Below are 27,675 nucleotides of genomic sequence, written 5' to 3'. Positions count from 1 at the left end.
GAACTGTGCTTGTAGAAGAATTACTGCCGTGGACAAAAAAGTATCACATGGTAAATGAGATAGCCGGCAGATACAAACGGAAAAGCCCCGCCGTGGTGGTGCAGTGGTTAGAGCCCTTGACTACTGTGCCCAAGGATGCGGGATCGAAGCGGTGGCCGCTTTTCGATGGAGGCGAAAAGCAAGGCGGCCGTGTGTTGTGCAATGTTAGTGCACGTTATCAGGTTGTCGAAATTTCCGGAGCCGTTCATTAGGGCGTCTCCCATAGCCTGAGTCGCTTTGGAACGTTAAACCACATAAACCGAACCAAACCTAAAACTTTAAGTTTATACTGTTGACTACAAATTGCATTATAACACCGAAAATTTGCAGCATAACCGGACAAGCAACTTTAAAAAGAGAGAGAAGAAAGGCGCATGCTGTTTAAAACTTGCAGCGAATCTGGGAGCACGTTGTGCCGTGCATCCGTAACCGCTGCCGCCGAAGGGCTGCAAGAATGAGTGGCCTCAGGGACACGCACGGAGATAGCAGCCTGTGATGATTGTGCATGGCCCTCTTCCGGCTATTTTCCCCGTCTTGTCTTTTCGCAGCGGTCACGCACTCCCAGTGTCCCTCGAAGTGCCAGGGAAATTGTATATTGAAATGGAAAAAAAAAAAAATAATAAATGAAATATGTTAATTTAAGCCATTTCACTTTTATATTCCCACATTTGCAGCCATATTTAGGTAGTCAAAGGGAGAATGAAAAATATATATATAGCTTCCTGGTGTCTTCTCCGCACCTTTCTTAAGTTTTCTCCGTCTACCTTGACTGTCTGATGATCTGCGGAGCTCTGCTTTCTCCCCATGTTCTCGGTCAAGACGGCTGAGAGAAATTTCGCGAAGCGCCCCTTGTGGGATGCGAAACGTTCTCAGAGCGGCGCTGAATGCTGCATTCTAACTACCATAAGTCACAGCGCCCAAGTGGCAATTATTGCGGTGTCGGCCTCGGCAAATGATTTAGTTAGCTGTGATAGTTCACTTGTTACTTATTCACTCTGCAAATTCCTTAGTTAGCTGTGATAGTTCACTTGTTATTCACTCGGCAAATGCTTTAGTTAGCTGTGATAGTTCACTTGTTACTTATTCACTCGGCAAATGCTTTAGTTAGCTGTGATAGTTCCCTTGTTACTTATTCACTCGGCAAATGCTTTAGTTAGCTGTGATAATTCACTTGTTACTTATTCACTCGGCAAATGCTTAATATAGTTAGCTGTGATAGTTCACTTGTTACTTATTCACTCGGCAAATGCTTTAGTTAGCTGTGATAGTTCACTTGTTACTTATTCACTCGGCAAATGCTTTAGTTAGCTGTGATAGTTAATTTGTTACTTATTCGCTGATGTTCTGCGCCCTCTCGTGGACACGCTTGCCCAAGCGGCCGGGAACTTACGAACCCTGAAACAGTTGTCATGATGCATTCAGAGTAGCAGTTGAGAGGCCGTTTTCATATAAATATGTCACAGGATCGCCCTTATTTGAGAATACTGTCGTCCTCGTACCACGATGCATGGCGATTCTCCCTAGGGACGGTTTTAGGTTTGGCTCCTCACGCGTATTTTCCTTCACAAATTGCCACGAATCATTATCTTCCTCATCCACTTTGTAACCGCTGGTGCCAAGATTAGTCGCAATTAAGTGGAGGAATAACTTCAAAAATCGTTAACACGCAGCCGAATAGCGAAGCAACAACTTGGCTTCAGCGTTCCGCAAAGTTCTAATGGAAAATTTTGCAGTGTCGAGAAATAATTGTGAGGAGCTGAATACATTTAATGAATCGTGGCATTTTCCTTTCGTATGCGAAAAAAAAAAAGAATGAAGGAAAACACCATGCATGTAAACAAACGCTCACGTGTGTATGGGGGGTTATATATATTATATATATAATATGAAGGAAAGAAGCCAACAGTCGGCGAGGCCAAGGAAAGCATTGGGGATTGTACTTTGTCTTTTTTTTTTAATTTTTACTTCGGTAATCACATAAATTAGTAATGTAATCTCTTTACTGGAATAATAAACACAAAGTAGAAGGAAAACAACGTGCCGATGGTGGGGACCGAACCCACGACCTCCGAATATCGCGTCCGGTGCTCTTCCAACTGAGCTACATCGGCCGCTGTCCCACCTGCTACTTTCTTGGGTATTAATGTTGTCTGTATACGAACCTTGAGAGTGTTCACTAGCGCCGCCCTCAACCATAGCGGTGGACGTGGAACGTCCTGTGTTACTGCCAGCGTCACATAGAACGTGATCAAGAGCGAGGGCGAAAGCTGTGCTAGAACCCTCTTACGCTACCTATGGCTTCAAGACTGCCCTTCTACTTTGTGGTTATCTTTCCTGTAAACAGATTACGTTACTAATTTATGTGATTATCGAAGTAAAAAAAAAAGAAAAAGACAAAGTACAATCCCCAATGCTTTCCTTGGCCTCGCCGACTGTTGGCTTCTTTCCTTCATGTATTATAACGAGTACCCTCATTTCTCCTTCATCTATATATATATATATATATATATATATATATATATATATATATATATATATATATATATATATATATATATATATATATATATATATATATAATAGATTCGTGATATTTGAAGACATTCTTAAAGCGCCGCAGCGCTCCTCCGCGCTCACCGCAGCACGGGCTTGCTCCTCACATTGTGCATTATTTTGTGGTAATGAAATAAAAAGATAAAGGATGCGGACAGTTTGAGATCATTCACTGGGGTCGGCCTTTGTTCTGCCCTGAACATAATCTAGCTGGTGGCGATGTGATTAAGATCTGACAGTGCGACGGTATCAGCAGCGTATGATTTCGGACATGTGCGTAATCCTTGCAAACGCTCATCGCGCGTCAGAAAGTGCGTACGAGTGGTGCGAAAACAAGCTCCCAGGTGGCGTCATGATTGGAATGGCCTTCATTCGCTTCCTGCGGGCACTTATTGCAGTCTTTGATAATCACGAGCTCAGAAAGAATGGCAGCCCATACGGAAAGCAGGACGACGAATTCTAGCCCTCAAGTCAAAACCGTGATGTTTCGTCTTTCGTTAGCAATTTTGTTCAACTAGGCGGACAGCTGCGTCACGTTACATGCACGCGCTGTCCCGCTTGCGCATTGGTCGATCGATGTTCCGCGGGCTTCTGGCAAGGACTATTTCGTGAGTGGTCGTGCCAATCTTTTTATCTTTTTGTACTATTCTGTTTGACAAGGTAATTTTGCTATAAGCATGCATTACCTTCGTCGGCCTGGTTTCGTTTTTTTTCTTCTTCTCGTCCTACGTCGTCATCCTGCTGTTTGCACGAGCGCGACACATTTTTGTCATCGCGTATGGCGTCAAAGAGTCACCTTCAGCCGGTGGGTGTGCGCCCACCATGCTGTGCACATTCATCCTTCCGTGCCCGCTGTGCGCTTACTTCCGAAACGCGGGCAAATTTGGTAATCATGACGTCGACCGCCGCCCTATAGGCTTCACAGTTACCACGTGGCGCGCACGTCATGGTCGCAGCAGGAGCGTGCGCGGAAATGATGCGGCATTCGCTTGCGCATATGCTTACGCCGCCGCGTTTGGCTGCCAGTGCGAACGCGGGATTTGCGTGCGCATTTTCGTCGAGTGCGCTGACTCCGAATGCGGGATTTGAGTGTACGTTGCGTGGCGGTCGTTAAGCCTCGGCCATTGTGCAACGCCGCCCGACGCACAGTTAGCACAGCTTTTCTGGCGCGCCTGCTTTCGACCGGCTGCGGAATGGGCTGTTGCGCGGCGCTGCGGGGTTTCGCTTTCCCCCTTTCTTTCTTTTTTTCCTCCGAGAGGGGCCGTTGTGCGACTGGGTCGTTGGCTCATTGCTTCTGCTCCCGCTTTTCATCTTTCTTTCTTGCTTTCATTCGTCACTGAGGGACAAAATCAATTTCGAGCCACGAAGAGAGCACGGTGGGCGCTTTGGTACGTCTTTGTAGGCTCCAGCTTGTCGTGTTTCTGGGTGCCTTGTTAATTGGTTGGTAGTTGGTAGTTACGCCGATTCAGAACTGGTGATAGCAGGCGTCTTGAAAGAGACTCGAATCGTCATTTATGGCCTCAGAGCTAAAAGGGAGAGTAAGCGCGTGATAGTCCGCTTGCGATTGCACCGATGTTTAATGGAGCGTCGATGTTTGTCCGAACCGATAGGTGTGGCTACTCTAATTTAGTGACCATTGCTTCATAGACTGGCTGTTAATGTGGTACCGGGTAGCGGCATGTTATCGAACCTGCAACGTGTTCTGTACAAGGAATGCGCTTCAACCGGCGTATCGGGATTGTGCGCAGGACGTAGTTTCGGAGTGATGCTTAGGAAGGTCATGAGACGCTTGGTGCCCAGGTTAGCCCGGTGCCAAGTCCTTTGACTGTTTGGACGTGGCTGCGGAGACATCACGCTGCGAGCGTCGTGTGGGCCGCTCATCCCTCCGTGCACAGGTCTGCAGCTTGCCTGCTGCGATGATTCCTCCAGTAGTGTCCATTACGTGGCCACCGAAATGCGGTCACTATGCGCACTGCGACCCATGGCGTCTCGCTTTTTCCTCTGCCCGCTGTCTGCCGCGTATTCGACGTCAGCACCCGGCCGTCTGCTACACTGACCGGCACCGTTTCGGCAGCGATGGGGCTTCCCTGCGTCGCTCGGGTGCTGTGTCGCGTCAGGCGGAGAAGCGCGTGTCCCGGAGCTGCGAAAAGTTTTAATTTGCCCGGCCTGTGTCGACAACAATGGGCAGTCGACTAGGTCGTTGTTCCCGGCCGTGGAGTGCGCGCTTGTGAATGAAAGCTTCCGTGCTCCGCGACGCGGCTGCATTCACGGGCGGCGGCGGCCTTGGGGCCGTTCGGCGGCGTTTTTGGTGAGATTCTCCGCCACGGTTGTCGGCTGCGCGGTCGACAGGCTGCGCGCGCGGTGCCCGGCTCGCGGTGGCGTTCGATCTTCGCGAGCGGAGGCGCGTGCCTCCAAGGGCTCCCCGCGAGTGCTCTAGATTCGGACCGGTCTGTGTTAATGACGAATTTCACCGCACGCCGGTCGCCTTCCGCGTGTCCCCCGCCATAGAGGAGGAGGGGGCGCTGGGCATCCACGTTCGGCGATGCCCAGCGGTTCCAGAAGCTTCAGTTCCAGGAACGGCTGCTCTGTGCATAACCTACTTGGGCCACCTCCGGGCGCTTCCGGATGTCTGCGCCCCCCACTTGTGACCCGGCGGAGTAGCTCCGACGTCCCCCGGTCGTCGCGTCAAAAGTAAAAGCAGAGCGGCTGCCGTATCGATTTGTGCGGCGTTTGTCTCTGTCCGCGCCGTAATTGGCGGCTGTAGAACGTGAGGCTGATAAGAATATACGTTCTGGACACAATTTCCCTCCATGTTCCCGCTTATCTTGCACTGTCGGAAGCGCTCTTTAACAGCGGTCTGCCTCGTAGCTTAGCATTTTTTTTTTTAAAAAGGGCGTAACACGCTCTAGAAGTAGCATGCTTATCACGTTCAATTGGGACGAATACATATCGACTGATCGCGACCGTTAGTTGGATGTAGTCGCCGCCGAATGGCTTGCGCCCGACACTACGTTCCCGCTGCCCTGTTTATTCTTTTGCTTTTCGTTCTAATATTTATGTACCCTAAAGGTTTAAAAAAATAAATACAGCTTCTAAGGCGAAAGCCTTTCATATCCCATTAGCACAAAACCCAGCGTTTGGAATTGTAACTGGTATGAAATTTTCAGATTGGGCAGGCAGGACTGTGACGTCATCACCCCTGCGGTCAGTCAGCAACCGGCGCCGAATTCGAAAGGGCCTCTTGGCCCACGGGAGGTCAGAGATCAGTAATATTTGGCTTAAAGGCCAAAATTTTCGGGAAGCTTTCTGTAATCAAAGTAAAGTTATTAAGCTGAAAAGAAAAATCAGTTAGTATGGATGAAGAGTATCGAAACAGAGCCTTTGGATTTCGAGGCGGGCAAGCACCCACAGGCCACGAAGGCTTATTTCTCCAGAGTGAGTAAAGGTGGACCTAGTGAATGTGCTATGCGGACAGTAGTTGTGATAGTCAGTGGTAGCAAAAAAAAAAAAAAATATATATATATATATATATATATATATATATATATATATATATATATATATATATATATATATATATATATATATATATATATATATATCAAAGAAAAGGTAAAGAATGAAAACGCAAAAATAAAAATTGCGAGCATTGAAAACAAACAAAATTTACCATGATACATTCTTGTTTTCGCCTTCACAGCTCGTAGCCTTAAGTGCCCTCCGCATCTTTTTTTTTTTTTTTTTTTTTTTTTTGCGTAGCCTTCTTATAGGCATTCGAGAGAAAAATTGGGGGGGGGGGGGGGTCATCGCGAAACTGCAGTATTTTATGCGTTCAACAGACCGTATAGGAGTCCTTACACTCTTTAAAAAGTACCAGGTTTCTTCATTCCGGTGGCAAGTGCTTACGTAGCCAGGATTTTTTTTTTTTTCGGGAGAAATGCAAAGTATACTGTAGTTCGCTGTGCTGCAAGGAGGCGAGGGAGGAGGGGGTCGCTGGAGGGCCATTCCCAACTAAAGCACTCCCAAGGCCAAGCGAGAGGAGGCGGCTCCATCTTTTTTTTTTTTTTTTCACAAACTGATGTGACACCTTCACGGCTATGAGCTCTCCATTGGAATTAGCATCGAATATTCTCAGTAAAATATAATTATTAAATTAATAATCATTAGCTATGAGCTCTCCTGCTCCTTTTTGTTTCAGAAACTGATATGGCATTTTCACGGCTACGACCTGTTCATTTACATTAGCATTCAGCATGCTCAATAACAGTGTCATTAGTAAATTACTATAATTAGCTAACTAATAATATGGTTTCATATTCTAACTGTATGACAGCCAGTTTTGTGAAACTAACATTTTAACGTTTTTTTCCCATGCGCCGTAGATTTTGTTTCGCGTACAACTTTGCCAGATTGACAAACGCGATATGCCTTCCCGTATTCTCATACTTCCTGTTTTCTTCGTTTTGCTTCCTGGGGAACTGCGGGCTGCTTATGCGCGACCCCCTTCAATTTCTTGCTGACAGACTTTAACTGACGCTCGCTTCTTATTTCGTGCTGGAGCTGTAAATAGCGACTGCGCCTGTCGAAGTCTCGAAGCGCGTGGTGATATGCGTCGTCGGACGCGCGGCCGGTGATTATCGAAGGAGGCGTGCTGTCGCGTCGTCGCCCTGTCACCTTGAGTGGGACGCTGGCAACTGGCACGTCACCTATCGGAGTCTTACTGCGCGCATGACCGCGATAAACGATTCTGTCCGCTTTCCGAGCACCTGTCTGTCCATATGCCCGGTGTGAAGCCTCGCGCTCTGTGCAGGCCAGCGACGTCCACAGAAAGGGCATCGCCTCTCACTCGGTGCGAGAAAGGTCGCCGAGTGCGTGGACGATCCTCCTGACCTGGCTGGCTTCTCCTCCCCCGGCTGGCCTACCTGGGAGGACTGCTTTCCGCGGACCCGGCAAGACAGTAGTGTGTAGTATAACATCTCCGCCATGGACATGTTAGCGTCATGGACATGTTAGGCATGAGCACTTGAGTGCGGATGGGGTCGTGCGAGGACTCAGGTGGCGTCTCTCCATATAAAGATTTTTCGACCTACCCACGGATGTGGCGGGAAACTCGGTTTGTGAGGTTCAACGTCCCAAAGTGACTCAGGCTATGAGAGACGCCGTAGTGGAGGACTCCGAAAATTTCGACCACCTGGGGTTCTGTAACGTGCACTGATATCGCACAGCACACGGGCGCCTTGCTTTTCGCCTCCATCGCGTCCGGGATTCGATCCCGCGCCCTTGGGAACAGTAGTCGAGCGCCGTAACCACTGCTCCACCCCGGCGGGGTTACCGAAAAGGACGGGGCTGGAAATTACGCCCCAACTTCCTTGGAGGAGACGCAGCTTTCTCGCAGTCGATTCCCTCCGAGGTTTTCCTCGCGCGTCCTCCTATCTGGCACTCGGAAAGTGTCTCAACGAGCCGCGGGCACCTTTCAGTGTCAATTAGTGGCGAGCATCGAGTGGCTACCAACGCGCATCGCCGCGCCGGTTTGCTTTTAGGGCGCGATTACTTTCGTCAGCGCAGCTTCCCGGTTTTCTTATGTGGTACACGCGCGTGCGCAAGGCGACGTTTTCGGAGCGTCGTCGGACTGCATAGGCATAGGAGAAAAAGAAAAAAAAAAGACTGTCCTGTTCCGTTCTGTGTTTGTGCAGGACTGTGGGTACACTGTCGACGGCCAATAATGCGGTCAGGCACGGGCTGGCTCGTCGGTGGCCGAGATGCGCGTGGACTAGTGGGACGACGACGTCGCCGCCGGCCTCGCCCTTGAGTCGCTCTTTTGTGCTGGCAGTCACGCACGCCGTGTCGTCCGGCGCCAGGAAGTGGGAGCTGCGTGCTGCCACAGTGTCCGGCGGAACGAAGCGCCAGCCTCGTTTCGGTCTTGCGATGCGTGTCCACGCGCGAGCCCACAGCTGCCTCGCGCGACACGAGTCTGAGCCGCGTTCTTGACGGGCGTCCCTCGGCGGCACCCCTTTTTTCGGGGCCCCCTCCACGCTGGTCTATAATGGATGCGCGATCGAGAAGCTATCAAGGTCAGTCAGACAAAGGTCGCAGCCCCCGCTCGCCTAATCCGCGCTCGTTCCAAGGCGTTCGACGCGGTAGCGGCCGCCGGTGGCAGGGTCGCACTCCCTTCATCGCGGCGTCGCCAATCGCGCACTGGGGCCCTTCACCATTAGCCCACTTCTCTGGCGACGCCAAGGTCCGCGTCATTCCACATTCGACAGATGGCGATTATGCAAGCCTCGCTGAAGCATTTGTTGTACCAAGTAGCTGAAACAAAGGGCGGTTCTTTATTTTCCCTCTCCGCTGTTTTCACGCCGCTCGTGAGTGCTTGTCATGGAGCGTTTTGCGTTGCACGTTTGTATACGGGCTGCGGGCGCTGGTTTCCTTGTTTTCGCACGACGACTGAAAAGCACTTTCGGAAGAAATGTTTGCGACTGCAGGCTGAAAACGGATCTTACTCCTGCAAGGACTTGGACGAAGTCTGTAGATGCTCGTCGATCGGAAAATCACTACTGTGCAGACCCTTGGACTGTTTTGTGAACCACGAGGAGAGCGGCAGCTCGAGTTTTCGTTGCGACAGTACAGACAGCACGTGGTTTGACTGCAGCGACAGCTCATCCGGCAAGCTCCGTCGCAATTGTGCGGCGAGGAAGTCAAGCGGCATTTATTATTAGCTCTTCCTATTTTCATATCGGGCGAGGACAAATTAGCGTACATGCATACAAAGATGGTAATGTTTAATTATTAAGGCCTTCGTCCGGGTCCAATTATGGCAGTCGGAGAGACTGTGGAATCCAGCCTGAATCGCCTGCCTTTCGCGTGGGAACCTCCGATTTGGTTCCCGATTGGTCGCTAATGTGTGTGTACTGCAAGCGGGTGATTTATTTTCCTAAAGCTGCTTTCCAGTCACCATCATTTGCGCGGAGGGAGGGACTGGGATCGGGGCACTTCACAGATAGGTACTATACTCTCGATTCACGTTAGGTCTTCGTCTTGTCGTGGTTCTGTTCGGAGGAGCGTCATGCAGCACGTGCTCGTCGCCGCTAGTTTGAGAAGCCACTTTCCCCGCGCCATTAGTGCCCTTCGATCGCCCGCGCTCGAGTGGCCTGCGTGGCTCTCGCTTGACGGACGCAATTCGGTGGGCGCTCGGGAAATCGATCAGCTGTGGCCAAATGTTTCGCCGTATGTAGGCCAGCTCTGCGGGCGCGCGCTTTTCTCCCATGGGTACCGCGGTGGCCGACCGTCTTCGCAGTGGTAGTTCCCCGGCCATTTTGAAACGCCACCATTTGGGGCGCGACCGGAGCTCGCGATTGTGCGCCGGGGTCAGCGTGGATGAAGCGCGGTCGGGTAATCTGATCGGACGCGCCCCGCGCACTCGGACTCCCGCGGCTCCAGGGCCGTGATTACACGGCGCGCGCCGATGGCCCGCCCCGCCGGTGACGCGCCGTTTACGCGCGCTCCGCTGTCACGATGACGGCCGATCCTACCATTAGGGCCCGGCGTGACCGGAACACGAGCGGGGCCCAAGGGGCGCTGCGTTTCTGCTCGTCACCGACACGGCCCAACTGCATTTTGAGGCGCAGCTGGTCGCGCAAAAGATCTTCCTTCGGCGGGTGTCGTCGGCCGCAAGGGCGTGCGTTAATTAAAGGAACCAGGGTCGTCTTAGGTGAACTCGTTCACTCGCTCCTAGCGCGTTGTATAACGAAGACTGATTCGACGACGGTGGTGACTTTCCCCGGACTCTGGCCGACAGTGCCCGCAAACGTCAGAGGAGGACGCTGCGTTGCGTGCTCGTCGGATGTGTCGGGCGTGCCACGTGCGATCTTCATCCAAAGTACCCTTTCATTGTGAAAACGAGCTCCATGGGCCGAGTTTCGCACGCCAGCGTCGCCGGCCGTGCGGCAGCGGCGAAAGCGCAGAGCGGCGATCGGCGCCGTTTCTCTCGATCTCCTTTGAGTGTGTGTCAGGCAGGGCGTTGTTCGCTGCGCGCTGTCATGTCTGTCAAGCGGCCAAGCGGTGCTCGCCGGAGAGCTGTCACCGATCCATCAGCGGCAGGCAGGGGGTTGCGTGCGACTCGCGAAATTGAGTGCTGCATTTTCTTTTGTCGGGGAATTGGTGTTGCAGGGCTGCGTGTTGTAGGCGCGCGCCGCGCTGTTCTGGATAACCGGTGGGCTCAGGTCGCGTTTACACGCGCGCCGACGCCTGGATGCGTACTTTTTTTTTTTTTTTTTTTTTTTTTTTTTTTTTTTTTTGTCTTTCATTCTGCTTCGGAGCCGCTCGTATACAGTCACGCGCATCGTGGCCGAACTCCTTTTCGAACGTTCCCTCCGTACGGATGTCGACTGCTCGAAGGAGTAAAAGTGGCCTTGACGTCTTCAGATATGTTTCTTCTGTATGACGACACGCGATGCCTTTAAGGTTTGCAGCACGCGATCCTTATTTGCCCTTCTTTCCCTATCTCGCCGAATGGGTTTTCGTTTCATGTACACGAAGGCGGTCGGGGGAGGGAAGCCGCGTGTTTCACGAACGGCTGTTTGCGTGGATGGGTCACAATTTGAAACTGGTGCGTGGATCCACTGTTCGTAGTTAGGACCACGTGTGGTACAGGCTGTTCAATTGTTGTTGTTTTTTTCTAGTTCATGCAATGGAAGAATCGGGACAGCTTTGTGCGTCACTGCTGCAGTCGACAGGTGTTGCCGGACGGCACATGCTCGTATATTTTCGCACCTTGAAGGAGGACTGCACTGCAAGCGTTTGTAGCGATAGTCTCTGCTTCATGCTTTCTCCTCAGAGGTGGACTTACTCCGTCCACGCCTCATTCCTGCAGCGCTGAAAATGTAGTGCTGGAAAGCGAAAGACGGAGGTTGAACATTATTTGTTTGTACGTGTATTCAGCGCCCACCTGCTAGCAAGGTACGCCTCTATCAGAATTCATAATGACCGAGGGTCAAGAATAGGCTAACGGAGGCTTGTTATGGGCCCTGTGGCGCCTGTTCCTAGTTTATTCTGGTCGATATTAGCGCGAATGGAAGGGCGTATATACCCCGCTCCTTCTTTTCGGCCCGAAAGCCCGTACTTGTTCGCATCCACTTTCCCTCCTTTATTCTCCATTTTAGCGGAAAAATTTATTTAACGATGGAATCGTACTGCGGGAAAAACCTTTCGAAAGTCGTCAGCTGCATGTACGAACGAGAGCCATTTGCAAACCACCGGTCAGCGTAGTTTTCCACTGGGCGCGGCGTGCGGTCCTCGGCGTGGAAGGCGGTCATCCCGATGGACGGCTATCTTTAGCCCCGTTCGCCAGCGCTCCCGCGTCTCCGACGGGTGCGGCGATCCTGTCGGAGGCAGACACCCGCGCTGTCCGCCGCTTTTCAAGTGCGTGCGTCGTTGGGCTCGCGTCCACTTTCTCGCGGGGTGGCGAGGGAGGGGTGCATCTCGCGTGAGCTTGGGGTCCGCGGGGCACCGTATCATTCTCGAGGAATCGGTTGCGCATTGCCGTCTCGCGAACGTTTTGGGGCGAGTGATTCACCCGCTGCGCGATTACGGGTCGTTCAGAAACTGGGACGTGCTCGGCTCTGTTGGGGGCGGCGCGTCTCTCGCTGCTGGCTGGTACCGAGCATTCGGCCGCCGCCATCGTGTTGCGCTTTTTATTCCTCTCAGTGGCCGCATCGGTAGCAGCGACGACGTGCCATTCATTCGGCTAGGGAAGACGTCGTAACGTAACCAACACTCGGCGGTGGTTTTCTTCGTTCGTGATTACTTGTATGTCTGGGCGCCACGTGTGGGCGACGCCATTCGCGAATGCGCCCACGGTCGCGCATGCCTGGGCTCAGCCGTGAACGCGGGGCGGCGAAGGGCTTTGCTCTGCCTCCGGAGGACGCGTGTTTCGACCCCCTCGCAGTCACGCATACCGACAGAGTTGAGACTTGCGTGTGGGAAACATTTACTATCCGCGGTGGGACAGCCTAGAAGACGCATCCGTGCTGTATTCACTCGGACAGCACCAACGAGATTCCGACTGGCGACGGCACGGCTCCGTGGAGGGAGCTCGCGTCGATGCACCGTCGCGACGCGAGCTTGCGTGCTTCCTTCCCGTCGGTTGAGCGCGGACAATAGAGCGACGCACGCAACTTGTTGAATTTCAAAAGCACTGATTGCCCCGCTTGGTTTGCCAGTGGCATGGAAGCCTTGACGGCCCTCGTGTTGTGTTCTGCGCGACTCCTTGGCGAAAGCCATGAGTCAAGCATGCTACGCCGTATAAAGCGTCGGTGTGCTATTCGTGGTATGGAAGAAGGGCCAAGGGGAAAAAATTATAATGAAAGTTTAAAAAAAAAATGCGCAGTTCTCACTGCAGTCTTCTTTCTTTCTATTTCTTTCTTTTTTTATTTTCCTGGGAGTAAAGGTAAAAGCATTGTCCCCGTGTTGCTGCGGCCGCTGTACTTGGTTGTTTTTTTCCGCTTTTTTTTTTTTGTCATTTTCTGCGATGCCTTTGGGCATGCTCCGAGTGAAACCAAATAGTCTACTCGCATAAACAGTCAGCCGGTGGAAAATTGCGAAACAGTGCGGCCCTAATTGGTCGAGTAGTTGTGATAGTGGAGTCTGCGATATGCGGATTTATTCTCTCTTTACGCTCTCACGGCGTGCTTGAGAGATGTAGGGCGTAGAAAGTGACTAATTCTCTTCTTTGTCTCCTTTCTCTCTCTCGCAGCGTCCACCAGACCGATAGCAACAAGCGAGTACAAGGTGAGCCAGCATGCGCCTGCTTTGCGCACACAAGTCGTCGTTCCGTCTGGCCGTCGCCCCGCATGTGAAAGCGGAGCTGTCAAAGCAGGCCTGCTTTTGCTTCTGTTTGCGCTGTCAGTTCTGTCGTCGATGCCCCGGGGAGCTCGAGTCGCGGGGAGTTCAGCTGCCAAACTGCGCCGTGTTTGCTCGCCGATCGGTGATATGGCTTCGGTGGCGAGATATAGTCGAACCCGGATATATGTCCAGCTCGGAGGGCATCGTGGTGGAAACAGTGCCGAGCAGGAAAGGACGATGCGATGCGCCTGTCTTGTGTTCATTTCGTTTCCCAATCAACCAGCCCAACCCTCCACTTTTCTGTGGAATAGTATGTCGATAATTCGCCATGTAAAAATTGGCCATTGATAAGCTTATCGTAACCTACAAGCAGAAGTATTGTAAAATAAAATCGCGGAAGCGACAGGACGAAAGCGAGAAGACCGCACGGCCCTGTGGTTTCCGCGGTTTTTTAGAGTACAGCTCTGGCGCCCGTTCCTGCGTTTCGCGTCGTCCCTGGTAAGCAGCTCCGCAACCGGGGCAGTGCGCTGCTCTATAGCTGCGCTCGCTTCTGGCGCCAATTCTCCCGCACGTCCAAGCCGAAACGCAGAGCCACCACTTGCATAGACCTCGTCTGTGAGAACCAGGCATTGGTGCAGCTAGTCAAGCATATATATCCACCTATTTCTCTGACCACAAAACTTTCTTCATGACAATCAAGATGTGTTAGTGTAGTGTTTCTTGAACAAGGAATTTGTGTGAAAGATAAAAAGGTGTCTGTAATTGTACATACATGTCTTGCTCGAAATATTTGTCTCAATCTATCGACAGGGTGAAACAGCTGATGAGCTGCGCGCGCTCAAATTTCGCATTAGGAAGTAACGGAATCGTCGGCATTTTTTTTTTTTTTTTTTACAATGTCCCACCAACCTACAACCAAGCTCTTTTAAGCGGGAATACATTGCAGCTTGCTAGTGACGCGCTTTTTGCAGCGGCATGCTGCGAGCTGGGAGCGCGCACCGCTCGCTAGGCGTTATTAGGCTATAACCTGCTTTGCATCGAAGCCTCGGCGGACAGATGCTTTGAAACTAACCGCTGCTTATCATAAAATGTATAAGCCGGTTAGCAGAGCACTACAGATATAATAATCGCTCGTTGATATTAGGGTAAAGTTTTTCCAACGCGTTCGGCAGCGAAGCAATCCAGCCATGCAGGGGACACAGCTTTCGTTATGTTGACTTGGCACAACAGCAGTGCGGCGTGTAAAATGTGCATAAATTGTCGAAGGCCACCCTCAAGCACAACCCACGTAAACCTTGTCACACGAGTTCACGCGCTAGCGATGCCAGCATGGGTCGCGCAACTGACCAAATGATAGAAGAATGACGTTACGAGAGATTCAGAGACGCTGCGCGCAGTTCGATATATGAATGATCGGCAGAAATCGTAGTTCTGTGTAACGTATGATTTGCCTATACTTTTGCATATGATTTTATAGGAGATAACCTATGCGTTCATGTAGTCGATAATAAAGCCCGCTTTCGCTATATCGCTCCCCGCCCCAGCTTGTATAGTTTGCCGTGCGTATAGCTTCTTGTCATGATGTTGAGCGGCGCAGGCCAGATTTGGAATACCCCCAGCATCCTTAGGCGAGCCTGATGATTTGCTCTTTATTTTCTTGACAACACGAAAGACTGCGGCAGTTTAGAGGTATATAGATCGCTCTTGGAGGTCGCGTTTGGGGGTCGGAATGTTGACATTCTATATGAGCCATGTATTTCTTGAACATTTTGATCGAAAAAGCTAGCTTCAGCGTGGGTTTTCTGAGCAAAAATTTTTCGCTTGGGGTCGCTTTGCACCCCCTTTAGATCCGCCGCTGCAACAAGAGTGGTCTCCGTAAGCAGCAGGTGCACGTTGCTGTTTGCTTTCGTCGTCCGATCGGTTCGCCCAGTGATAAGAAGCTTACGTTAATTTCCTGCTCTGCTTTATCAGTAGGCAGATTTATTGGGGTAAATGTCCCGCTCAGCCATCACTTGTATTGAACCCGAAGAACATATTAGTATCTCGCATATGCGTTCGATATCAGTTCCGGTCAGCTCATTAAGCGCTATAAGTGATTTGTAGAGAAAGCCTCTCTCTTCCCATTGTTTTGCGGCATGAATCAGAAGGTCCGAGACGCACATTTTAATTCGTAACGCACATGCATACAGTCTCGCTCAGTGAATGAAGGCGTGCCATGCGTCACAACCGGAGCAATTACGCGTGTCATGTTTTGTGTTTCCGGACGTAGCAGAACGTGTATACAGTGCTTGTTTGCATTTTAAGCCCACTCGGATCGATAAATGTTCGTAATGCAATGTAGCACGTATGGCTGTGTGACATGCGCAGTGGCAATGCGTTTATCGTGTTTTAGCCGCGTTTACGGAAAAATGCGAGGTGTTACTCGATTAAGAAGCATATAGCACAACCTCGGTTTGGTTTGTGGGGTTTAACGTCTCAAAGCGACTCAGGCTATGAGAGACGCCGTAGTGGAGGGCTCCGGAAATTTCGATCATGTAAGTTTCTTTAACGCGCACTGACATCGCACAGCACACGGGCGCCTTGCTTTTCGCCTGCACCGAAAAGCGGCCGCCGAGGCCGGGATTCGATCCCGCATCCTTGGGAACAGTAGTCGAGCGCCCTAACCACTGCGCCACCCCGGCGTGGTATATAGCACAACCTCATTTTCTCCCTTCATCATTCCAAAAATGGTTGCATGTTTACCGCTTCTCAACAAGATGCGCATGCCATTATCGGAGCACGGATCTTTTCGTATTAACAGTACCGAGATTACTTTATTTTTTTTTTTTCCAGTTCCCCGCATCGTTGTTCCAGGGCAGCCATTGAGAAATTCGCCGGATTTAGTTCGAGAGGGCAGCGCTTAATTGACCTATCGCTTGGTGAATGAGCTGCAGTGGAAGAACAGCATAATTCGTCGGCAGAATACTGCTAAGATCCTCTTGCGGATGGGTTGCTTCACCTATACCATCCCTGTCGTCATGGCTGTACGGGGTAATGAGATTTAGGGGCTCCGATTTAATTTGGGTGAACAGTCGAAGAGGCGCACACCGCGAGGCTTCCGAAAAAGCTTGATTAAGAGCTATCATTCTGTTCTGTGGAATAAACCGAGACTGCTCGTTACTGCAGATCGAAGACTCCGTAAGAAATGGCTGCGTAGACGGCGATAATCTGTTATTGGAGTGCATGCAGAAAGGGCTAGTCTGTTTTATTGTTTGGTCTTCTTGGCGCGCTGCCGAGAACAAATATAAGACAGGACGGCGTTGATAATAGTGGTGCTATAATGTTTCTCTACTTTGTTTATCGAAACCTAAGAAGTCGAAGCGTTTTTGGTGGATTTAAAGCGCAGAGCAAAAGTCGTTCAGAGCGGGCATTGACATTCGTCTACTTGGTCGGGGGGAAACGTCGTGAAGATGTAGTTCAGCGTAGCAATCAATGTGGAGACGAGAGTTCCGAAACGGTTTGGGTTTCTTTATGACGGGGTAAATGGAACGCGATGCGGCCAGTCAGACCCCTTTAAACTCGCAGAAAAACAAGGCTGTTTCGACAATGTTATGATCGTACGAGCTGCGGCGGCCGTCGCGGAAAGGCGACAATGGATCGAGACTGGAGGCAGGCGCCACTCACCTCTCCCAAGCCAGGTGAGGGGGGGGGGGGGGGGGGTGAATCGTCTGGCGATAAGCTCCCCAACATCGGCGCCTGTGAGACACCGCTGCACCTGGCACCTGCCGGCCGAAGGGTATTGTCCGTCACGCGGCGGCAATTACCAGGGTCCAGCCGACACGTGGACGACCGGGACAAAGAATGGGAAACCACCAAATTCCGGTCCCTTGAAGTGTCAAGCCTCGCTACGAAGAGCGGGCGTGCATTCCTTCCTTTCTTCCCTTGGTGAGCCACGGGGATAGATAGCTTTCGGCTAAGTGGTCTAGCTGAATGCAGCCCAGCAACACCTGGACCGATGAGTCAGCCCAGATGCAACCACGCCCGGAGACAAGCCCTGACGTCATCTACTGCCGTCTAGACGGCCACCTCCTCACCCTCAAGCCATAACCAGACAGAGGGACGTGTCAACGAGTGCGAACAGTGCTTGTGCGTGTGTGTGCGAATGCGGTAGAGTGAGGAAAAAGGTATTCCATCATCAACGGACCTTCCTCTCATCTGGGAAAGAGGGAACCAACCCTATAAAAACTGACAAGTGTGTGTCGGAGAGAATCAGAAAAATGTAGTCAGTCAAGCGGGATCGGTAAAACGGAGACTGTTGCTCCAGTCAGTCTCCTAGTAAAACGCTACCATGTAAATTTTGTACATAAAAGTTTTCCCATCTCACTTCTAAGTCCGGATTCCAGCCGCCTCGTCTTTGCTCCTGTCCCGATGTCTTGAACACGCAGCCTGGGTCGCGACAACAAGTGCGATACAACTTGTGTCTGCTGGTCCGACCATTCAGTCACCCGCGATGAAGAAGCCGAGACGCGTTCCAAGTGACGCAGTCCCGTAATCCCCCAGTTCCTTCTTTTGAGGGCATCGTTCCCTTATATGCTTTGTATCGCAGTTCATTTATCACGCATGCATAAGGTATATGAACTGGCGACTGCTGCGTCACCATGCCCGAAGCGCATCTCCCAGTGGCTTGTTGCCCATTTTGCACGAACAGGCGGCGTATCTGCGGTTCCCTGATATCCTTTGTCACTCATGTGATGATTAGCGGCAGTTATCGTTTGAGGCACTGATCTCCCTTCAGCTTTGTTTTTCCTTTACCCGATATTCGCTGGTGCCATATTGTCGCCTTGGTCGCTTCTCCTGGACAGTGTGCAGCACTTTTGGTCGTTGTTCGAGAAGCGTGCGTCCGTGCGTAAGAGAGAGAGGGGGGAGGGGGGGGGGGGGCTTATTGCTTGTGCGGCGCACGAACAATGGCCATTAACGTAATGCGTGGCCACTGCGGTGTCATGCTTAATAGAGGACTAGCTTGCTCTCGCACCCTTGCATAGATTCTTCAGCTTTATTCAGAACAGTTTTTAACCGAAACAGTAGGTCATGACATTAAAGTTCGCAGCAGGTCAACCATGACAAATAGCAACTGTGAGCATGATTGCACCGACCGCTTTTCCTACGCGTTCCTTGGAAAATGACCTTCTTGATTATGCATTAGTTATTTGGTTATTTGCATTAAAAAAGAATGGGGGAGGGGGAACGTGTCCGCGGGAAGTTATATTATGCAGCTGCGAGCGTAAAGCACGGTGGGTTGTGTGACTTCCCGTTACTTAGAGATAAGGTGCAGTCGGCGAAATGTTCCGCATGGCCAAGCACTGGAACGTTTCGCGGTCGGCACGCGAGAGCCGTTTTGGTCGTCGAGCCACAGCGTTATTCCTATAGTGTCGCTTTTATGGCGGCATACATATATTCTTGCGCGGAGATGGCGTGGCGCGATAGTGAGCGTCGCATGCCTTTCCCCTATTCCGGCTGTGCTTTCTGCGGCAACGGGGCTGCACTTTTCTCCTCACGTTTGGCGCAGATATGACTGAGGTCCGTATTCAGGGGCGTCCGTTACGGGGTGAGGTCGGCCTCAGCGTCGACGTCCGGATCCATCGGTGATCGAATTGTCTCGCGCGCTCATTAGCTATTCGTTGCCGACGGGGACAGCTCGGAGGCCAGTCGATGCGAGGGTCCGGCTGGCTCTAGATAGATCTATTCGAGACAGGGGACCCGCGCCTCTCTCATCGATTTGATTCTGAATCGCGCAGCTGCACTCTGAAAATGCATGTCATTGCTTTGCGTGAAGCGGCATTCGCGCTGCGCGTATTTCCGGCGTGTGGGAAAACGCAGCCGGCATGATGGCCCGAAGCACGGCCGCAGTGAGCCTTTACTTTTGCTTTCGTGTCGTTCTCCGGCGATGCCTGATTGGCAGCCCGGGCTGTCAGCGACATTATTTACGGTGCGCACGTAGTGGCCGAGTGTCGGCGTGACTCGTCGCACTTGCGTCGCCTATCGGTTCGTGAATGCGGCGATGGGCGCCGTTTTCAGCGATGTGCGCGCGGTGGCCGCGGAAACCAGGCCGGCCTCGCCCCCCGTTGCCGAGCGCGCAGCCCGCCGCAGGTGTGGCCGCCGAATCATTCCGCGGAATGTGGAGCTCAACAGAGGGAAGGGGGCTAGGCAAATGTGCCGTTAAGCGCCGTCGCAGTGAGCTTTACGAAACCTCTTTTTCCAGAGCGGCTTCATTTGAGTTGATAGCATCCCGAGCGACGATTAAAGTGCGCGCCGGAGAGGCAGCCTGGCCCGTTTCTCGGAACAGACCGTCTTCTCCCGGGCCTCAGTCTTGGCGTCCGCGGCGGTCTTGTACACGGCCGAGGTTTCGCAAATGTTTGCCTTCCGGTTTGGCTGTGATACGTTGTTCCCTCGGCGGCCTTTGTCCATGTGCCTCATGCTGGCGGAAGTGGGCCCTTCATCCGCCTCGTGATCCGATGAGGCCGCGCATGTCTCTCTCGGGGCGGCGTCCTTTGCCGGGACTGCGCGTCTAGCCGTGAGGCATGCCGCCTGGAGCAGCGCGTGGACACACACCGAAGGCGCGTAGCGCGGAGTCTCACTGATCATCGCGCTGCGTGCACGACGAGGCGCAGCGAGCCTTGTTTTTGGGCCAGGCGGGCGTGGCCGACTGCCACTCGGTGCGCCGGCGATCGATCACTCCCGCGTGGCGGTCACTTTCGCCACTGGCGTCCGCTGCGTCTCTCACGTGGCCTCGAGCTGCTTCGTCTTATTGCACCTGTTCGAGCACTGCAGCTGGCCATACCACTGCGCAGTGCAGTTCCAGAGACCACTAGGGAGGCAAAGTCTATCTCTAGCACAATGTAAACGTCCGAAACTTTTCAGCCATATAGTCTGCTTAATTCTTGTTGGTTCATTCTTCTCCATTTACTATACTATACTTCCCCTGACCAGGACGAATTTTTCTTTTAACTTAGAAGTTTCTGAGAAAGCTAGCCGTATGGCTGCACCTGGGTGGATGTCAATGAGTAATTGCTCCCTTGTTACAGATCATCCCTTGACAGACTCGCTGGGTTTTTTTTTTTTTTTTTTACGCTATTGCGTTCAAAGCCCCGTTCTCCAGGAAATCCGTCATTGTGGGCGCAGTGAACCATTTATTACCAAAACGCACCCCACTGCTTTTCTATGGCACTGATTTACTCGTTGGGAGCGCGTAGCAAACTCCACCAACATGTGGAAGTAAGGTATATTACACTATCCCACAGTTGTTGTTTTTTTTCTCACAAATAAGAGGTGTTCCCTGAATGCTGGACTTGTCTTAATGAGGCCTTGACGCGTAATATAAAGGGCACTGTGGGCTCTCCGCGAGGTCGTCGGCGGACGTGATTCGAGCAAACCGCGGGCTGCGCGCGAATGCTGAGCTCCTCGCTTGATAGTTACTTCTCGGATCTGCTCCTCCTGTCATCTTTGACGAAAATACGCAGGTGGCCTGAATTCGCTTGTGCCACGGCTCGTGAGGCTGAGAGGAACTCGCCCTGCCAGCGCTTTGTAGTTCCTGTGGTACATGCAAAGCAGCGACGGACCGGTGGCCGGCGCATTTTCCGAGATTTGTATCTCCAAAAATTTGCTCCGCGATGTGTACGCGATCGGCTGTGTTTTTGTCGCGCAAAGGTCCAAATGGGGCAAATTCTGAACGCAACCTATGTAAGTTATATACCGTCATTGCCAAAAGTAACCAGGCTGCGTGCTCCACTTCTCAGTCTGGTAGTAGAGAATTCGTACAACTTCTGAAGCTCTAAACATATGCAAAGTAAAGACGAGCTCCTGTCTTCAGTTTTTGACAAGTTTTGATACTGTGGTATTCCATGTTGACTTTAGAATTCAAGCGAAAAGCAAAACATGCAGCCTGGTTACTTTTGGCAAAGACTGGTACGTATAAACTGTACATTACTTCTGTTGTTTTATCTGCTTATACTTGTTTTGTCCTTATAGGTCGTGCATGCTTCCTTGCTTATGTGGACACTTCAGCAGTATTTTATATGTACGCTTGTGTATTTGTTGAAGGAACCTTTGAAACGCTTTGCCAAAACGCGACGCAGTATCTTTGTGTGGACGGCTGCATGTGTGGATGGCTTCCTCAGACTGCATATACGATGTCGCTTCATATGACAAGACACATAACAATATGCACTTTTATTGAAAAGCCATCCAGTAGCTGTAACTGCCACTCTATATCCCTATACGATATGCGTCGTTTTGATTGGTCTGTTTTTGCTGCGAGCCAGCCAGCAATTGCTGTCTGTGACAGGTTGGTCACCGTCAAACTGCACTGAACTCGTCCCTATTTCGCTTTTGTACAGATGGGGCGTAATACGGATAGCCCCAACTTTTGCACTGATCCTTTGTGTCATATAACCTCCATGGACTCAGTATCGGTTTGAGCCCTGTTAACAAGTAGTAATGGCTATGTTTTCTCATCTTGTTAACACGTACTACGTATCGTCTAAGTTTGGCTTAGTTTTTCGCCTGATGCTGTCATTTAAAGCCATTGTCTGGGGCGATTTCTGTGGACTGCAGCATTCTGAGGCGCCCCTTCCAGGGTTCTCGCATATCTTGCATATTTGGCTTCTACAGTAATGATTTTGGGAAAATTTGGGGCCCGCCACGGGATTTGTGCGCTTTAAAATTTTACTTCGGGGATTTTCGCCAGCCAGTCTTCATATTGAAAACGCGACATGCGAAGGCATGCGCCGAACGTAGACTTGCGCCAATCCCGGCCGCGGCGGCCGCTTTTCGATGGAGGCGAAAAGAAAGGCGGCCGTGTGTTGTGCGATGCCAGTGCATGGTAAAGAACCCCAGGTGGTGAAAATCAGCGGAGCCCTCTACTACGGCGTCTCTGATTGGCTGAGTCCATTTAAACGTTAAACCCCATAAATCGTAAAACGTAGACTTGCTCCATGGCAGACGCAGCAATCCGTGCACCGTCATACTTGGTGCGCAGAGTTGGACAGCGGCATTGAAGTGCCGTCTCGCTTCCTCAAGAGATGTCGTGCGTGTCGCCCGGCGAAGGGTTGCCTGGTCGGGACCCCAGCTCGGCCCTGGCAGCAGCTGGCACCGTCGCCTAGCAGGCCAATTAGGCGGGGCCTGCCGCGGGTGTGCCACAATTCCGTATGCATCGCCCGCGGCGCGCTTCCGACCGGGCGCAGAGTTCACTGGCGGCCTTCCACGCTGGCCTCGTTTCGCTGCTGGTCGCCCGCCGGTTTCGTTTACCCTCGCGGTATGCGCCCATAGGTGTAATGTCATTAGGCGCGCGACGACAGTAGCCGGAAGCTTCCGCACGCCACTCTTCCGGACAGAGATCCTCGCCAGTGGAGGCATTCCTCGACCCGGGGCCACCCACGCGAGCGAGTGGGCCTGCTGTCCTACCACCCACTCGCGGAGGCGCCCTTGGCGGTCCGAGTTCGTGTAGGAAGGTCCTTGGCGTTCGCCGGCCGGCGGCTCGCTTTGACGCGAGATGACGCCCCCCACCGGTGCAGTGGTGTAATAGCGCGCGCCTCCGTAGTGGCTGCCGCGCCTGTGCTCACGTGCATGATCGCGGCGCCGCATCGTGGAGCCCGACACAACAACTCGGAGTGGCCGCACTGTGCCGGGACTTCTTGGATCTGGTCATGTCGAGTGGTGGTGAGCACGGCTTCGCGCAGACGCTCGTGGTCCCGTTTGGTCGAGAACACCGCTTGTGGGGCAGCTAGTGCGGTATAGCTAGCCTTGACAGCGAACTGTTTCGAAGAGGCTGTCCTATTTGAGGGAGGCGTTACCGCTTAGCCACCCACTTTCGACACTGCACAGCTTGCTGTCCACTTCTGAGTGCACGTATATTTATCGTCCCATCCAACAACTGCAGTCGTGTTATGCATAGAGCACTTGTTTGCGCCGGTCTCTGGCGATAGCGTTAAATGCAAGGCGAAATAGTCTCACCGAACATCTCTCGTGATTAACCCTTGCTCTAAAGAGCACTGCGGGCGCAAGACGCGCACTGCAAAATCGCGAGTTGAGCTATCGGTTTTTTGTGGCGAGCATCGTTTCGCGAATTCATTCGGCATCAAAATTAGCTTCATTGAAAAGCCATCGTTGATCATTGCTGTCGTTGTGCACTGTTACAGATATTGACCGCAGAAAGCGCTAATGCATTGCACTCTGCTGACGGCGGGGCACGCTGAGTAAGTGTGCACTACTCGTTGAAAAAAGGCATGTTCTGTGTGAGAGACTGTTCCAGTTTGTATTCAGAGAAGCGTTGCGTACCATATTCTTCAGCCTACTCCGCAGTGTGGCAGGTTCTCAGGTTCTCCTCGAGAACACCTTTTGCGGTTTATGTCAGAGTCCAGTCCGAGAGCGTCCATGGCCTTCAGCGTACACAACAGAGCAGGGCGTCCTGTACAGTCTTAGTCACTATTTTAGGTACCATCATAGCTCGATCACTTATGGGCAGAGGTAGTCATTTTCCTCAATGGCTTCGACCTCCCCTCAACCTCAAAGTGTGACCTAACTCAACATCACCAGTTGATGTCTCGAGGCCTCCTGAGGCGCCCTCAGCTCAATTTTCAAAACAGTACTTATGTGGGTGTGTTCAGATAAGAACGGTAATCGAGGTCCCACAACCACTTATTGTTTTCTATTAAATTTTTATATGTGGTGGGCAAATGTCTCGACACAAAGTAATTAGTTTTGCAAGATATGGCGTAGTTTTCTCAAAAAAAAAAAAAAAAAAAAAAAAAAAAAAACATCTTATACCATCACTACAGGTGGAAAACGCGGTTTCCGCTACTTCAAAATGTTACAAGTTTGAAGGCCTGCTGCTAGCGTACTAAATTTTTGTCATCCATTCTTTTTTACCCACTAAATTTATACAACCTTTACTTTTTATGGGAGTTATTAAAGCATATATTGTTTTTGCAGTTGATTTATACATAATCGCTATCATTGCTCCAGGAGCAATGCGCTGCAAAAAAGTCAAATTTCAACCTTAAATACGGACATGATGCATGATGCGTTACGTTGTTAGCATTAATTCTTTTTCTGTTTATTATTCACATCATTTCCTTAATTTCAGGCAAAATTCGGAGTTCTAGACAGCTAGGTGTGTCCTCCACAACGCATCAAATTCGCCAAAAATTCGAAAACAGCAAAAAAGACGTAACTTTGACTCCAATTAAAAAAAAAAAAAAAAACATCATCGATTTTTATGAAAATGCCTCTCAAGAAGCCTCAGTACCTCAGAAATATTACGGCCTGAATAAGTTGCATTATATTGTTTTCAGTTATAAAAATAGCTATATAACTGAGCGCTGGTTTTGAAAATTGTCAATACTCAGTCCTACATTCTGCCACGACGTAATAAAGTGTTGCCACTGAAACTTTTTCTTTACATTATCCAGTCTCAGTTCTCTATTGCTGAAAAAATCGGAAGTGCTAGACTTTTTTGTTCCTTCTCCGCATAATTTTAAATCGACCAAAATTCAAAACTATATAAAAAAAACGGACAACTACGACTCAAATTTAAAAAACTACCGCACCTTCGATATTTATCGAATTCTCCTAAAAACAATCATATGTGCTTTATAAATATCAGGTACTAAAATGTGTTGCGCTATGCAAACTGAAGCTATAAAAATAAATACAAAACTGAACGCATGCTTTCATTATAGAGCTTATGGCTTCCCCTATGGAGTCGGCGTCAAAAGTTCGATTTAGTATTTCCTGAATTTAGTTGCATTTTAACTTATGCAAATATCCAATGCCTTCTCAATGCTTATGAAGTCGTTTTATGCTTGTTGGCAGTGTTGATAATTGCTTAAAGCGGAATAACTTCGCTATTTCTGACAGTTTCATGGGAGAACGCAAGTGAGGGTTGAACGTGTATATAAATATATATATATATATATATATATATATATATATATATATATATATATATATATATATATATATATATAGCATAAGTAAATAGACGTACTTGGTTGCTAGAGGTTACATACAAGTGAAAAATTGCATCATACTGTTTCCAAGTTTATTTGTAGTCTTTTTTTTTTTTCTTATTCTTTCTTTGAGGTTCATCTCTCCTCACGAGTTGCTCGAACTTTACTCGCCGCTGTCAGGTTCTTCTAACCAGCAATGTCCACCTGGTTCTTTCATCACACTGGGCGCTCCCATCTTTTAGTGAGAACAAGAAAAATAATTTTCTCACCATCTGCAGCAACCACCATCCCCACCTGTTTTCTTCTTCTTCTCCTTTTTTTCTTTTTTTCAAGGTTGTTCAGCGGTTGCCTGTATTGTGTATTGTATACAAATGACTCCCGGCGGCCGGTGCCTTGGGTTGATGACCCTTTGGGCCTAGCCTGCTCTCCGCACCTGTGTGTGTATGTGTGTGTTGTGCGTGTCCAGCTGATTCACCTGTATGTGCCCATATTTTGTTTGTATCACCTCTTGCCAACCCTATAAGAAGGCGAACAAGAATCATGTACCCTCAGTCTTGAGAAAGGCAGGGCTCCTGCCGTAACGTCGACTACTAATAAACTTGGAAACAGTATGAAGCAATTTTTCACTTGTATGTATATATATATATATATATATATATATATATATATATTGACCTCGAACTCGCATTGTGAGGGTGAGGTCGGAGTATCGCATTCAAAGAATCAAAAATAAAAATTGCTAAACGAGTTATTTGCCAAAAGCTTTAAATTATTACCCGTCTGTCGAGAATCGCCAGCTAGACAAATTCATGACGGTGTCATTAAACTATAGAACGCTTCGTCAGTCAAACATTTCGCTACAACCGGGAGATTATTGCAGGCGCCGTGTCAGAACAACCAAAAGAATTCTCGGCAAACGCCACGGCTTCTTTGGTGACCGGCTGTCGCTCACTTGGCCGCGCAGGAGCCAGCGTTACATAGTGCGAAATATGCGTAAGCAGAAGAAAAAAAAATAGTGGTTAGTCATAGCTAAGCGCAACTTTTACGTATAAAAGCTATATATAGATTTCGCACTGGACATAGTTAGGTCGCTTAAGCTTAGCTGAGCCTATCCAAGGTTAATTAAGGCTAAACTAAACTATGCAAGTGGCCTTTCAAGTGGCCAGGCAACGCTAGTGGAGCGCAGCGTTCAGCGCCGAGGCGGCCGGCGCGGTCGGGTTGCATTCGCGTTGTACTTAATTGCCTCAGGGCATCAGTGGGATATGTGATGAAGAATTAAGAAATGATTAAATGAATTGAAAATGCTGGTTGATGTAAACAGAGCTTTTTATTTACCTATTACGTTCACACCTCATACCCAAACATTGAAAGTGCAGGAAGAACCTGAGAAGAGATTGATCGCCTGTTTTTTTTTTTTTTCTTTTCTTTTTTTTTTTTTTTTTTAAGGCGAAAGCTTTCATGGCTCATGCTGTCGCGGACGATGTGTCCCGCTTTTGCGGCGTTCTGATTGGCCGAGGCGGGATGCTTCCCTGCCATCTGCAATGCCACACTTGAACATTCGCCAATTAACGCCTCGCGACAGGAGCGATGATGTACCGTCCAAACTCACACTTGCCGGAGAAAGTGAGATAGATAGTGCGCCTTTCCTTTCCTGTAAACCAATTATATAATTATATGTAGCACTGCAACGAATGCCGACAAGAGGCTAACGATGGGAGGGCTTTCTCCATTCTCCTCTTAAGAGACATCTAAGAGACGATCGAATATTTATTTATTTTTGTTCTTTCTGTTTGATTACAGCAGCATAATAATTTCCTCGCGGTTTCGCTTTACATTTTGATACCATGACGAACACTTTTGTTCGTGGTGCGCAGCTTTCGACTGGGCCGCGGAGGTTACAGGAAGGCAGGTGCGGTTCCCGCTACGGATGGCGATCAGGCCCTGCGCGGTTGTGCGTCATCAACGAAGACGGGCATGCATTTTGTACCTCCGTATCCCAAGCGTGGGGAAAACCGGCGGGCAACGCTAGTACTCAACAACAAAAGCTTCCATGTTCCAAAAGAAGTGAGATCGTTAGAATTATGATTTTTGACTGTTGCTACTAAGGATGGAACGATCTATCGTCTGGGACACGAAACTCTTGAGCAGCTTGTGCAAGGAATTTTTGGTGCAAACTATAGAACGAAGTACCTGCTCCGCGTATACACGGTATCACTGGCCTCCACACACCGCCAGTTAGACTGTTTCAGCACCTTAAGAA

General features: G+C 50.2%; 1 protein-coding gene across 1 annotated transcript in view; it reads left to right on the top strand.

The window, feature by feature from the left end:
* Nucleotides 1-27,675, top strand: part of spir (spire type actin nucleation factor) — a 223,688-nt gene that overhangs the window by 47,961 nt on the left and 148,052 nt on the right. The window contains exon 2 of the mRNA XM_084590464.1: nt 13,343-13,377. Within this exon, the coding sequence (XP_084446590.1) occupies nt 13,343-13,377 (35 nt within the window). The remainder of the gene's footprint in view (nt 1-13,342; nt 13,378-27,675) is intronic.

The sequence above is a fragment of the Amblyomma maculatum genome, chromosome 1 (genome assembly GCF_055883805.1).
Source record: "Amblyomma maculatum isolate TAMU_Amacu chromosome 1, ASM5588380v1, whole genome shotgun sequence".
NCBI classification, from domain to species: Eukaryota; Metazoa; Arthropoda; class Arachnida; order Ixodida; family Ixodidae; genus Amblyomma; species Amblyomma maculatum.
Note: the sequence above shows the minus strand (reverse complement) of the source record. Positions and strands in the feature narration are given on the sequence as shown.